This window comes from Lonchura striata, chromosome 2, assembly GCF_046129695.1.
Source record: "Lonchura striata isolate bLonStr1 chromosome 2, bLonStr1.mat, whole genome shotgun sequence".
In the NCBI taxonomy this organism is placed as follows: Eukaryota; Metazoa; Chordata; class Aves; order Passeriformes; family Estrildidae; genus Lonchura; species Lonchura striata.
In genome coordinates this window covers 29,213,721-29,229,228 of record NC_134604.1, presented here as the reverse complement: position 1 = coordinate 29,229,228, position 15,508 = coordinate 29,213,721, and the positions used below count along the sequence as shown (strand labels likewise).

Sequence of the window (15,508 nt, the reverse complement as noted above, 5' to 3'; positions counted from 1 at the left end):
TTCTATATGTAAGTTGTTTTTCAGGTTCTCTGCCTTAATTTTTCTAATGCAGAGCAGAAGGGACAAGCAGGCTTACCAGTAGACAGGACCACAGGACTTAACTCCTGTAAGCTTCTCAGAAGTCCCTAAGATTTTCTGTGAAGCCTCCTGGCAAGGCAGGCACCAGCCCAGGCTGACAGAGAAGTGATTTCAGCACAACTGTGGGTGATGCCTGGAGGGCACTGCCCTCCACAAGGCCCGGGGCAGCTCTGTGGGTGTTACCTGTCTCGTCACTGTACTCCCCGTCGGGGCAGTCCACGCACTCGAAGCAGCAGGTGGGCTCCCCCTCAATGATGCCCTTCCTTGTGCCCGGCAGACAGTCCCTGCTGCAGTTGGAGAAAGGCACCTGCAAGAAAAGAGCCCGAGCAGGTTAATGGTGTCAATGCCTTGCTATGGCAAGATCTTGGCTTCCACCAAGGGTATTGTTGCTTGGTTGGCATTGCTGGATGAAGAGCCTCAAATGCTCACCTCTTCCTTCCACAGACAGACACATTTTGCACAATAGTCCTTCCCCAACCCACTGCAGTGAGATGTCTCTGAAGGAACACATCAAGGGATAGTAAGGAAGATCAGCAGAACTTTGTAATCTCTACTGTGTTGGGGGCATAGCAAACTGGAGTGCGACCATGATATACATGCCCCAAAACAATCATTAGATGGTTAGAAGAAAAGACAGTCAATCTCTACTGGCAGGAATTTGAGTCAGCTTTGGGGTTGATGGGCCCTGATGTCTGATCCCCAATCCGATATATTGCATATTGTCTGCTACTAATTTATGGAAATTGTTAAAAAAATGTTTTCTGAAACTCGCTTCTTCTTTAAGAACACTGAACATCAAAAGATGCAAATCAGTGGTGCTTTACAGATCCAAAGGTTTCCAGACCGCTGCTGTAAATGATGTCACCAGCTGGCTGTGCATTTATGCTGTGCCTGAGCCCACCTGAGCACTGTGGTGTCCTGGCAGCGTGGTTGCATGGGCACGCTCACTGCATGCCCGAAGTACACTGACACAAAGGCTTCAGCATGAGGAATGGAAGCCTGGGCCTTTGTCACACAGAGTCATGACCCGAGGTTGAGCTCACCTCTTTCCAACTAAATTAAAGAAAGAGAGCTGACACAGAACGTGGCCTTCTCAGCTCAGGAGAGTTAAACCTACCATTACTGCTGCTAGCAAAGTACCATGATCCATACATAGTTAATGGCTGTTCTGTTTGGAAGCCTCTATTAACTTATTGGAAGTTTGATGCTAGTTTACCCAAGTGCTGCCAGTCTGCTGATCTCCAGGAGCCTCCTGTGTTGATGCACTTGTGCAATGAGTCCTAGCTGTGGTTTGGAAGTTGCCTAGCCACAGGGGAAGCAAAGTCCTCGCTAATGACAATTGCTATGCAGAGATGACCATGATATGGCTCGGGTGAGGGCAGTCTCTGTTACCTATCACTCTAAAGTGCAGCTGCAGCCCAGTTTGGGAATGCTGTTCATCAGGATTACATCATTGATAGGACATACATAGGGCAATTCTGTGCAGCTCCTGGCTTGAAGCACTCTGCTGTTAGTGCCTATTGCTATAAATACAGCGCTCCTATTCCTTGGGACAGTCTTTGAGCAGGCAGTGCATCCATCAAGAGGACTTCATCAGTCTAGGCTGTCTTTCCCTAGGCTGCCACCAGATTTTTAACACAGTTGAATCAAAGGCCTGGCTGAAGTTACACACTGCTTCCCCATTATCTACAAAGTCGATTGAGCTTCCAAGGAGGAAAATTAAAATTGGTTTGGCATGAGTTTATCTTGACAAATACATGTTGGCTTGTTCTTATCAGTTTATTATCCTTTAAGTGTTTATAAATGGTTTATTTTTTTTTATCAAGTCTTTTAGGTTACTGAAGCTCAACTCAATTGTGTATAATTCCCTTGGTTCTCCTATAACTGCTTTAAAACCAGATATTATGATTGCTCTCTGATCCTTTGAGACATCATGCATCCTCCACATCTCTTGAAGATGAATTGCTAGTACTTTTGTGATTGCTTTAGCTGAATTCTTAAGTATTCTGTGGGGAATTTCATCAGGTTCTGCCAAAATGAATCTATCTATCTTACCTACTCTTTAACTCATTCTTTTGCAAGTCTGCCCAATGCTCAAGTTCCTGAATGTTAAAATTACCTACATTTAAACTTTTGTTGGGGATGACAAGAGGCACAGTGAGTTAAGTGTTGACTACTTTTATCTGAAAGAAATTAGAAATACATAAACTGAAAAAAAGGCTGCAGCAGACACAGAGATTGCAAAGCCCTCCACTGCACAAAATTTACATGCCCTGGCACTACACTCAGCAACATGCTGTCACATTTTTAACAGTTTAGGACAGAGAATGAAGTTAAATATCACACTCCCAGAGAAATTTAGACCAAGAGAACACAATCACTCAGATTAAGTAAAAAGCAATACATTCTAACTGTTGGGAAAAGTGCAAGATGCATTTGCAACAATCAGAAGGAGGGATTATAATATCAGGGTTTTTTAAATTCCACTTGTAGTTTGTGCTTAGAGACTCTAAGTGGACTTAGAAAAGCTCTGAGCTCAGTATTTCTGTGGTAGTATGCTCTGTTCAATTCATGCCTCCTTCAGAGTGCTCTAGACTTGAACCAGAAGTGAAGTTGGAGTAAAGGAAAGGCTGAACTTATGCTGTAAGTGTTTTGGGCAAGTAGCTAAGGCAGAAGCATTACCTGATCTGCTAGCCAATGTGAATAATCACCTGGAAGTGAATTGCCTTGTTCATTAATCAGATGCTGGCTTACCACATTGAAACATCCCAGCAGGGCCTGGCAGTGACATTTCTGAGCTAAATCTCTACTCCCTGTGTCAATTCCCAGACCACAAACCATATGCACACAGTATTCCCTCTGGGAATCAGAGTTTCTGCCTATCTGGCTGCTGCCAGCTATGACAGCAGTTCATTTGGCTCTGGTCTGGAGATGTCTGCAGCACATTTCCATCATGTGGGTCAGACACAGCCTGGCTGCTAGTGACAATAACTATGATGAAAAGATTAAACATATGCAAGACAGTGGAGAAGGGCTTAAGTCAATTGATACCTCTTGAGATATCTGAGGCTACGTCTGAGGCTGCAAAAGCATCCTCAAGCCAAATACAAAAAAAAAAAAAAGGTAGTAGGTGCTGGCATCTTCCACTATTTGAGCACCATGTCCAAGTTAACCCAGGCAGATTGACAGGGCTTTTTCTATTGGTTTGCAAGGCAAGGGAGTGAGGAAGGCTCTGGGACTTGGTGGGTGAAGCTAACAGAAAGAGTTGTAAATATAACTAAGAGCAAGAAGAGACACTTCTTGATACAGAGATAATGGGAGGGAACGAGATGGTTCTTTACAGCAATGAAATTACTGAGCTCAGGAAAAGCTGATGTAGTCAACAACCAGACTTGGGTAATGGATTTTTCATCTCTTTTGAAAACCTGTTATAAAATTCTACTGTATCTGCTTGGGCTAGGAAAAAAAGACATAATTTAAAACATTAATACTCAAGGTGAACAAATGTATGGAAGGGGAGGAGACATTGTCTGTTATTTTAGTGTATAAGAAGGGTATGAAAGACTATGGTGGAGACTGTGTATACAGTAAGGTGAATGGATCCTAGCATGAGGAGCCATAATATGAGGAGTGTGCAGGGCTAGTTCAAATTTCAGCTTGTGGACCTGGAAAACATTGCTGCTAGAATTTAAGCACTTACCTCCTTAGAGAATCCACCCCATAGGATCTTGTTTTCATTGATAAAAAGCCTCTCCCCTTTCTTGGCATAAACATTGTAGTGCCCAACCTCTTCAAAGACGACTGAGCCATCCTCCGGAGAGAGATGCCAATTGATTATTGAGTAGTTTCCTACCAGGTCCCCAAACTCATCAAAATCCACTTGCTCCCCCATGTTATTGGTGAAATTTAGGTGTCGCAGATGCTTGAGAACCTGGAGAGAGACAGAGAGACACTATGAATGCCTGTGTGTTACAACTCTACCACAGCACACATCTTCTACAGGGACAGAACTGGGAAGAATCACTTTACTATAAACATTAATCTCTTAAAATCTTTTATTTGCAGCAGTAGAAGGTTTTTGATCACATGAACACACAACCGCCCTCTGGGTGGTTGGCAACCCATTGGTAACACTTACTGATGCTACCCCATCATGCATTTAACATTCCTCTTTGCTCCTCTGAGTCACCTCTGCAAGCCCAGAGCTCTTTGTTAGGACCAGGGAACTGGCAGCAGCCTCTCATGTGTTTCAGTCACCCATGCATTGCTCTCACCCTGCTCTTGCAAACACTGCATGAATGCTCTCAGTTGGTATCTCTAGTCTCTGAATGATTGATCACTCAGAAACAGGAGTGCTTGAGATACAGAACTCAGACTTGACTCTCAACTGAAAAAACCCAAGCCCAAAGCACTTCAGTAACAAGACCCCAACAAATCAACCTCATTTGCCATATGGCACACCTGAAGAATTCTTACCACTTTTTTTTGGGCTTCTGTCTCATGGTTGCATAGTTGAAAGTAATCACATTCTGCCTGTTCCCAGGAATTCTTCCCTGTAATTTTCACCTCATGCCTTTAAGTATTATATAGAATCATAAAATAATTAAGGCTGAAAAATACCTCCAAGATTATCAAGTCCAACCATTAACCCAGCACTGCTCTATTCACCACCAAACCATGTCCCAGGTACCATCTCCACATGTTTTTTGAACCCTTCCAGGAACAGTGATTTCTGCAATTTCCTTGACAGCCTATTCCAGTGCCTGGCCACCCTTTCAGTGAAGAAATTTTTCCTAATATTCAATCTAAGCCTTCTCTGGCACAACTTAAGGCCATTTCCTCTCATCATGTACTTGTTACCTGTGAGAAAAGACCAACCTCCTCCTTGCCACAACCACCTTTTAGGGAGTTATAGAGGGTGATAAGGTCCCTAACCCTCCTTTTCTCTGGTTAAACAGGCCCCTCCTCCACTCAACTGCTCCTCATCAGTTGTTTTCCAGACCCTTCACCTGCTCTGTTGCCCTTCTCTGGATGTGCTCCAGCACCTCAGTGTCTGTCTTGTAGGGAAGGGCCCAGAACTGGACACAGCACTGGAGGTGTGGCCTCTCCAGTGCCGTATATGGGGGGACAATCCCTGCCCTGGTCCTGCTGGCCACACTATTGCTGATAGTGCCAGATGCCACTGGCCTTCTTGGCCACCTGGGCACAGCTGGCTCATGTTCAGCTGGCTCTCTAGTATGCTGCATGTCCCTAATCCCAGGGACAGCAGTAGTTGTAAAGTTCGTGACTTAGATAGCCTAACAAGTAGACCTAAGAAACTGCATCATGAAAGAAAGCCTGTCCTGGCAACTGTGGTATCATTCATCCATATCATATTTCTGTTCAAAAAATAATTGCTGGTTTAGACACCTACCAGTTTTCTCCCCTAGCTCATCCATGGAAAGATGAGGTGACTCTGAGGGGTCCTGGATGTCAGATGCCCCTAGACCCCAGCAGCATAGTTGCTGCTGTGCTTCTATTACTTGTGACAGCTTGTAAGCCCATAGCTTCTCTCTGTCTCTCTCCCTCTCCCCCCCTCCCATGAGTGCCCAAACATACAACTCTGGATGGCAAAATGTAAGAGAAGCCAAAATTAAATCAATTTGTCTGGGCAGGCAGAGTCCTCTTCACCCCACAGACAGAACAGACAATATTGTTTTGATGAATCCTTCTCACCTAGAAACACAGGGACAGGGGAACAGAATCACTTCATTAATTCCTGTCAGTTTTGCTAAATTGTCTCATTTTTCGCTGTTTCCTTTTGGAATCCTCCTATCTCAAGTTAAAATCCCCAGAGCCACAGATACCCTCCTCCCACTGCCTGTTTGAATGCCAGCCTGAGAAAGTCTGGAAAAATAGTTGTAGTACTACAAAGGATGTGACCAACAAAACCTTTTGAGCTTGTGTGATGTTGATGGAAGGATATCAAAATATTGCTGCAGTATTCTATTTTTGAATAATGGGTGAGACAGAGAAGGCAGGATTTTATTCTGCCTTTCTCATCCCTGTTGCCCCTCCTCTGGAGACCAGTCCACCCATAAGGTGTGCAGCTGGAATGATCTCACAAAAGAACCAGGACCTGTCTCTAGAAGAGCTCATCCCCTGATGGACTCAGCAAAAGAAGGTGCTCTGTGCTGGCACTTCGCTGTGGAGAGCTGGGCATTGCCTGCTGGGTAAGGAAACAGGAGACTGCTGCTCCCCTCTCATTCCCCTCATTCCTGAGGGGTACCCAGGAAGGTGCTGCTTGCCCAACTCCATCAGAGGACAGTGAGAGCAGAGCAGAAGCAGCTCTGAGGTCAGAATGGGTGACAGGGTCTGCAGCCCCACAGTGATCTGTTGTACTGCCTCACCTCCCTTTGGCCTCATCTGCACAGGGGCTTCAGTCTTGGTCTGGTTGTTACCAGAAACTTTGTCCATCAGCAGTGCAGGAGCTCAGCAGGGCAGCTCACATTCCTCTGCAGGCTCTGGCACCTACCACAGGGTGACAGCTGCAGCTTTGATGTCCAGATCAGGTTTGTCCCTAGGCTGAGCCTTATGCCATGTTTCTCCTCTCTCCAACTCAGTATGACACTCATGCAGCACTACTGCATCCTTCTGAACAACACCAGGATATCTTGAGTATAACTGCTGGCTGGACTCTTACCTCCATAGACAGGAGACCTCGTCCTTGTTTTGACTGCAGTTGCTACACACTAGGAGACAATCTTGCAAGAGGCATATTGAAGATTCTTCTGTTCAAGTCCTGCCTCTCCTGGTCAGCTGCAGCAGCAGGAGGCTCACTGGCCTTAGAGTCAGCAAGATGAATGGTGGAGAAACTTCTGGATTCCCTTAATGCAATTTTTTTTTGTTTATTTTCATAACATTAATAATAATTAGTCTGTTCTTTGGCCTTCCCTCCTGCCATTATGTTTCTTAAGAAGTAATACATACCCCTGGCTTTTAGTGGGGTTTTGTAGGATCAGTTTTATAGGACCTTTCCCTTGGTCACACACACACACTGCACCTGAGGATTCAGGTTATAAATGATTTCATGTATCACCTGATATGTCTGTCTGACTGTTAATTCATATAAAAGCATATTAAGAGCACTGATCTGCAATTAATTTTGTCTTTCCCCAGGCATAGTATAAGAGCTTCAGCTCTGCAACTGTAGCCAGAGGGTACAAAATGTGTATCTGTTCATGCACGAAAGGCACATGACCTGATTAAAATTCCAAATGGAGAGGCAACAGGAACAACAGAAATAACAAAGCCTGTTTTTTTTTTTTCTTTCCAGAAAACAACAGTTTTCTTCAAATCTAAATTTCTGAGGGGCAGCTTGTAAAATGAAGCACCAGAACATGTTCCTTTTTTAGAGAGCAAGAAAGTCCCAGGATCATATCTCTGTATCTTACAAGTTCTGCTCTTTACAGGGTGAAAATATAGTTTAAACAGACAAGGAATATATAAGCACTAAACTTTGAAAGAGGAAATTGTAGACTCTGAATAACTGCAACACTATTTTATAGTCACCAATCTATCAACGATTAGCTAAAGGCTTTACAGTTAATAATGTGTTATTAACCATGACTTCTTTAAATAGAAGCCCTACCTCACAAACATCCTGAAGTGCTTTAAAGGCTTTGGGATGTGTATGGATAAGGGAACTTCTATTCATAGAAGTTAATAATGTGTTTTGTAACTAAAGATAGAAACGTACATAAGCAGGACTCAGTCCACAAAGACCTAAAAGACCCTGCTTCAGCCAGGCCAACAGCATGTGTCAGGGGTAGGTGTATCATATCCTGGAACAAAGAGATTATGGAAGAAGTGCTGACCTTGTGGCTTGGATACACTGTCAGCAGCTGGTGGGGAGAGCATTGTGCAAGATGCTGTCTTCAGATACTTCTTTCTGTATTTTTTCCTTCTTTTCTTTTCTCTCTGTCACAGACTTCATGTTGAATTGCAGTGCCTTTTAGTTAAAACACCTATTATCGGAAAGGACTTGTAAGCTGCCCTCTAGATTACCTTCCCATTATTCCTGGTAAGGCCATTCCCAGACATGCAGCATCTCACAGTTTATCCAGGCTAGATATTCTGGGTCATGTGGTTTCCACTTTTATGGGAGGATCATAAAGCTGTAGCACAAATGCCATTGTCTTAGACCAGGCTGGCAGCTCACCTGCCCAGGACCTGTTTCAGACTGTGGCCAAGAGCAAATACCTACAATAAGAACACGGGGGCTGTGATACTTCCCCTGAACACCCTCACCCATTTTGCAGCTCAGTGACTTCCTGGGCCAGAAGTTTTGTACATGATAAAGCTTTTGGGTGGATTTTTCTTCCATGATGTTGCACATTTGTGTTCTGCACCAATGTGAACTTTTCACATCCACAGCCTCCTACAGCACAGAGACCTACATTTTATGAGACAAGCACATCTTCATCCTTTTTGGAACAGAGCAGATATGAATCTCTTTTGATGACCTTCAAGCTTATATTCCCAAAGGACTGTAATTTGCTGATCATCTTTTCCATGCCTCTCAGGATTTTACAATCACCTCTCTTCAGACAACTCTTTCTCAGGCTGCTGAGCCCTATCTGATGTTGCTACATCTTGTACAGAAGCTGTTTCACTGACCCTTCTCCAAGTATTCCCAGTCTTCTTCATCAGTTCTGTGTCCTGCACATGATACTGAAGAGAGATGCACCAAAGGGTTGAGAAAGTGGCCCCAGTACACCCTGTTTACCTCTCTGTCCCTTTTCCAGTGTGACTATTCTTAAAAATGCATTTGCTTTTTTTGACTACTATTCAGATAAACCTAAGGAGTCCACCATAGACTTGATCAACTTCATTTGTGATAAGCCAGGTCTTGTAATTTATTTTTATCCTCTGATGACTATCTTTCAACCAACGCTCACATAAGTTCTGAATTTGCTGACAGACTACCAGAAGATGCCTTCAAGAAGCCTAAACATACTCTATGAATAGAAGTTCCCTTATCCATACACATCCCAAAGCCTTCAAAGCACTTCAGGATGTTTGTGAGGTAGGGCTTCTATTTAAAGAAGTCATAGTCATTCTTCCTCAGTATATTCTATTTTTCCTTCCTAAATTTTTAAACCCCAATTTTTAATAATGTGCTCAATCAGGCTCTGCTAGTTCCTTGGATCTCCTCCAGAACCCTTTCATAAAACTGATGTCCCATCTTTCAGTTTTCTAGACCTCAGAGCCTAGGATTTTTCAAGTGAGGAGATGGAAACTGCAGCCAGCTCTTCTGCTACTTCATCTGTGAGGGCTGGCATATCCTTTGGGTGAATACTGTTCACTTGCCCTGAAGTATCAAGTTCATTTTGCTCTTGTGTTCCATAGTTTCTTCTATAGTCAGTTCAATTAGACAGATCCTCTAAAAGTCCCACATAAATATCTAAACCTTCTTGTTTGCCCATGAGGAGCACACTTTTCTTCTGTCATGGCCTTACCTTGTCTTTTGCAGTGATAATCTATGTCTCAACAAACAATCCTACTCCTGAAATGTTTCAAATAGAATTTATGAGTTTTACCCTATTTCAGGATATTGCCAATTCATTTTTATGGCCTGCCTTATTTTATTTGTACATTTAATCTGCCAGAGTTTATGAATCTTTCAATTTTACTCACTGAACATAACTCATTTATTTGAAGGATGATGTCTCACTTTTAACAAACTCCACCTAATACCTTTGTTTTACCAGCTTCCTTTCTCAGCCTTTTCTTGATCTACAGTACACACTCACTTCCTGTCACTAGTATTGAGGCTGGTGGCAGGCAAAAACATCCTTTTTAAATTTTGGATGCTGTCAGATAGCAGAGAATTTTGTGTGTGCATTCATGCCCAAACCTGAACTTTGAGCTGTGCTCTGAAGCACAAGCCACAAACTAGTTGAACATTTTGATAGCAGCTGGACCAAACAATAGAGGCATGTCCTAACCACTCCAATTATTAACAAGATTGGAGACTGATCCACCAGTTAGGAGGCTGATTGCATCCAAAACCTAGGGCTCAGGGCTAGCAGCATGAAAGTGAAGATTGTATTTGGATGAAAACCAGTGGATGTAGGGCAGGATCCTGCAGATGAAGGATATGCATGGAGACAATGTTGGGGGATGCTCAGTAACCTTGGCCAGTAATGCTTGAGAAAGGCAACTGAGAGAAGCTGCACAGCATAAAGTGAGAACTTCCACCTTGACAGACCTCCACCATGTCTCTACCGTGAAGGGAAGATGAGACCTGGTGATGTAACACTGTGGGGAAAGCAAGAGTGTGTGAGATACCAAGCAGTTAAAAGTTGTAGTCTTGTTAATTTCTAAATAAAAATAAATAAAAGTCAGTATCCAGGTGTGCTATGAGTTGTCCTTTATCTCAACTCTGACAGGTCCTTAACTAGTCTCCATATACTGTCATATATGAAACATAAAGGTTTCATATCCTTGGCTTCTTTCTGCAGTTTCTTTCTGATGTTTTTCCTCCCTAGGTCAAATGGTCCTGCAATAGAAGAGAACCTGGGCACATTATAGGTGTCTGTCACCATATAAAACACAGACAATTACCCCTCCTAACACACAGTTGGAAGCAATCCTGTCTTAACAATTAACATATATTTTCCCATGCTTAAGTTTTAATTTTTGTCTACCTATCTCTCTTCAGGCCTGTAAAACAGTTCTGGACTGATAGGTACCACATGTTTTTCTCTTTGGTTTGGTAGATTGCCCATGCTGAGAAGGCCAAAAATGCCACATCTTGGCTCAGTGTGAATGAAAATGAAAAGCCGGCAATTGTCCTCAAGATGTCAAGTCTTGACTTTCACTTTCAGTTGCAGAGGGCCCAGTCTTCTCTCTAGTTTAGGATCTCTCATCATGCACATAGAGAAGATGCCTTCATAATGCTGCAACAGGCATAAGGACTTGAGAGATCAGCTATTGCATTAGGCCATGGGTTATGGTGCACAGGAACTGGGTTTTGCCAGTGGTCAGGTATCACGAGGTAATATATGCCCAGGCCAGTTCTGGAAGGACCACTCATAAAATACTTCAAGGGAAGTGTTGTTTGAAGCACCAGTTTTTTGGTGGTTTTTTTTCCTTTCTTCTTTTCACTTTCAACTACCTATGTGTCAATCTTCATTTACAGGATACCAAAACTCAGGTTTTTACTTTCTGTATCAAATCCTCGATTTCTGCTGCATTCTCTAATTTGGAATATCTTGTTCTGCCCTTTTTTTATGTAGGGCCAACTCTTAGGCTCTCTGAAAGGCAGCGCTGTCATCACAACATCAACAAGTTCTGACACACAGGAACAGAGAAGGCAGAAAGGTGCTGGCCCTGGCCCCCTGGGTCAGTAATACCTGTTTCCAGAAACCTGAGGCAGGGCAAGATGAATTTCACCCTTCTGTCCAAAACATTATTCTTGCCATCAGGAGCTGGTCTTTCCTTCCCCTCTATGACCTCTCCTCCTTCCCTGCTGCCCTTTGTACACCAAGAGGTTTAGCATGTAGGGCTGATGCTGTGTTTAAAACCAAGAAGCCAGAATATGCCAACACCATTAATCTCACCTTTTTCCAAAAGCTGTTCAGAAGATAGGGAATTTTTCAGCCAGTAAGGGATGTGATTCATTGCTTCACACCACTTGCTACATTCACAGAATCATAGAATATTCTGAGTTGGAAGGGACCCACAAGGATCATCAAGTCCAACTCCTGACCCTGCACAGGACACCCCAAGAATCACACCATATGACTGAGAGCACTGTCCAAATGGTTCTTGAACTCTGTCAGGCTTGGTTCTGTGGCCACTTCCCTGGGGAACCTGTTCCAGTGCTCAGCCACCCTCTTGGTGAAGAACCTTATCTTAATATCTAATCTAAACCTCCTCTGACAGAGCTTCAGGACATTCCCTTAGGTCCTACTTCTGGTGACCAGATTCCACCTAAGCTGCCTGGTGTCTATTGGTTTACTGCTCTGAATAAGTGACTGTTAATACTTTTTATCACTATAAGGGTATCTTAGGTGGAGAAGCTGAAAGGTACCCAGGAACAGAGCTGTGATTCTCACTGTAAATACCTCACAAGAAATTTGGATGTCTGCCTGTTACACACATCCAGCTGCATGCACAAGGAGTGCCTGGGATGTAGTTCGGATGCTGAGCACTTCATACCAAAATATTGAAAACCAGTCAGCACCTGCTGCACAAGGCCTGGGCTGTACTCTAGGATTAAACTGTCAGGTTGGTAAGAGGGCAGATGAAAAAAGGAGGTAGACTCTGGAAGAAGGGCTGGTGTCAAAGAGAGAGGAATTGATGGTCAGCCAGAGATACACAGACACTACTCCAAGGGAAATTTGGCAAGACAGGATGGACATCACAGCTCTGGTGAAATGCTAGATCTGCACTGAATTGAAAAACAGAATGAAAGCAAGAGCTCATTCAATTCTCAAGAATAGCTGTGTGAAGCCTGAGAATAACTCAAGAACATTCAATGTTGTTATGCTTTGATAAGAACCAAATTATTTCCTTGTAAATCTGGGAAGGTCATTGGAAAACACAATTAAATGTGTATGACAAAAACAACGTGCCATATGTTAGAAGTAATAACTTAAGCTATTCATAATCTTTATTGAAGAAAATTAACTAACCACAAGACAAAGACCTGTTCATTATTGTAGTCAACTCAGTAAAAACACTCTGTGCCTTATGCAGTGGGAAGAACAAACTAAATATTAGAACATGAAAGTAAGAAAAAAGTATACTGAAAATATAGCACCAATAGTACAAGTGTTCTCTGGAAAAAGCTGTTAGTTCAAGTAATTTGATCAGAAGATATGAATAAATTAAATTAAGATAAGAGGGGTCCATAGGTTGTGATGATAGCTCTTGGACAGTCAGTCCTCCATTTCAAGAGAAATGAAATAATGGAATTATTTAATTGTTTATGTCATATACAGTGATTTGTGGGAAAGAGGTAGTATATTCTCACAAAGCAGAGACTCCTGTCCCTGCAAAGGCAACTGACCTTATTCAGGTCTCCAGAGAAATACAGGACATCCAGTTGACATGTCAAGATGTGCTGATTGTCATATTGTAACTGATAAGTGGTTCTGTTCTGCTTCTGTCAAGGATATGATCCCTAGGCAGAAGGGGGCTGGATCTCTCTCTGCTTCTTCCATTGACCAGTGCCCTGTCCTTGAGGAGGGGCAGCACTGGTGCTGACATGGGGACCCATGTGTATTCTCAGAGAGGAGCAGGATCTCCAACAGGAACTTGCAGAAACTGGGAGAGCAAGGAACTCATGTTGACTGTGTTGGAAATACCCTCACTTGCTGCTCAGAGGAAGGTGCAAGGTGCTTCATGTGTCTCATTCTATGCTGTGAGTGCTTAGTCTGTTTGGAAACGGTGAAGCCTAGAGTTTCCTAAGACAAGGACCAGTTTTAGTGCCTGTAACTGGGCTTCATGGGTCAGCTTATGTGGTGTTCTCACCAGCAACCAAGTGACTGCTCTGCTGCTTAAAAACTGCAGCAGCTTTGATGCTATCTTGACAATGAAAGGTGACAAAATGAACAAAATAATAGCTAATACTACAGCAGTAGAAGCAAGTAACTTAAACCAAAAATGTCAAAGGCAAGCATTTCTAAATGAGACTAATATAAAATGGGACTAATCTGATCTAGGATCAGATTTACTATAGTACCATATTTACAAGGATGTCCAGAGAGAAATCAAAAGCCCAAGCCTAGTGGATTTCATAACAGAGGCTGCACAAGTCAGGTCCAATTGTGATACATCAGAAAAACCCACATAGTATTTACTGGTGATTGCAGATGCCTCAATTCCATTGCAAACCTGAGTCTGAAATGCTTCCAAAAGACTTGTCTGATGAGTCCCAGAGGTTCCCAAAGGAATCAAGAAATGACCTTGCATCATTTTGGGATTGCATGGCTGATTTTTCCAGACTGATTTAATGATCAGTTAGGAGGCTGTAGGACACAGCAGGGATGGGACCAGTCAGTATATTTTGTTTCCCCAAGGTCCTCCACAACTCCTGCTGGCCCTGTGCACACTTACAGTTCTAAATGCAATTGTCCATAGAACACCTGTCCTAAGCCTGTGCTGTGTAATGCTTAGGTGATAGCAAACAGCACCTCACGTAGGTGTTCTATGGTAAAGAATAATGATCTCACTCAGTGTGACCAAAGATTTACATAGGGAAATGTGAAATCCTGTCAAATGAAATTCAGTACAAACATATTTTTTTAAAGTCAAACTCAAAAGTGTGACCTTCAAGTGACAGCTTGTTTTTTAACTGTAATTACTTATTTTTAGTGGGGAAAAAGGGGTAACAATTAATTTTGAGTCTGTCAAAATGCTGGTTTGGACAGTGATGTTTCCATTAACTGCCATTAGTGAATTTGAATAGCTCGAGAGTAGAAAAATACTTTTTTACCTCTAACATTTTCCCTTTTTCTGTTTTAAATTGAGATCCAGCTGTATGATGGTACTCCCAACATATTTGTATGGCCCAAAGCATTATAGTGTAGTATTAGTTCCCTAGAGTAAAAAAAAATCCTTCCTACAAGCAGCTTCAGGAGTTAGGGCATTTGGAGTAGCTTCAATCCCAGTTCAGTGCCATCCCAAACAGACTTAATCTGATCTATTGACTGCAGTAGGTTTCTTGTGGGGAGAAATGGCTAAAGTGACTGCACCTCTCCCCTCCTTAAGTTCTGTGAGCATTAATTCTTTTCCTAGGAATCAGGAGAAAAGTTATGGCAGCAAAATCAAAAATAATGTCTGTGGAAAACCCCTAGATGCAGCATATAATGCTATATAAAATCAAGGAGGCTTCTGACTAGTCTCTGCTCTGATGTCGTACAAGCATAAGAGAGTGATGATGGAACTCCACAGAATGGAAAAAAAATCCATGAACAAGCTAGAGGAAAGGACTGACTGTACCCTATGCATGATAAACCCATTTTCAATTCAAAAGTTTGCCTGTGCTCATTAAAATAAAAGCTTATTAATTAGAGAGTAATGATATGTTGCCATCCTCATAATACAAACATAGCTGAAATAGCAGTATTTATCATGGTGGGCTCTAAAAGCACTAATCCAACATGGAGCATCCAAATAAGACTGAAAACCACAGATGTTGTATTGTCAGAAAGCAGAACATAAAAAATCCTGGAGAGGAAAGAAGAAAAAAGTCACCAGGCAATGTATAAGAAGATCCTTGAGCATATTAAAATTGAAAGGTGTCACGTATGCCAGATCCTCACGATATAAAGTAAGCTGTAAGAGACAGCTAAAGAGGATGGAATCCTAAAGAGAGAGCTGAGGAGGAGCAGGAAAGCTAAATGAATGATGCGTTAGTACCCTTGCTATTAGAAAA

The 15,508-nt window shown here is 42.6% G+C and overlaps 1 protein-coding gene across 1 annotated transcript in view; it reads right to left on the bottom strand.

The window, feature by feature from the left end:
- CASR (calcium sensing receptor) overlaps positions 1 to 15,508 on the bottom strand; it is a 73,280-nt gene that overhangs the window by 4,520 nt on the left and 53,252 nt on the right. The window contains exons 5-6 of the mRNA XM_021548851.2: positions 3,779 to 4,009; positions 262 to 385 (exon numbers count right to left, since the gene is read on the bottom strand). Coding sequence (XP_021404526.1) covers positions 262 to 385; positions 3,779 to 4,009 — 355 coding nt within the window. The remainder of the gene's footprint in view (positions 1 to 261; positions 386 to 3,778; positions 4,010 to 15,508) is intronic.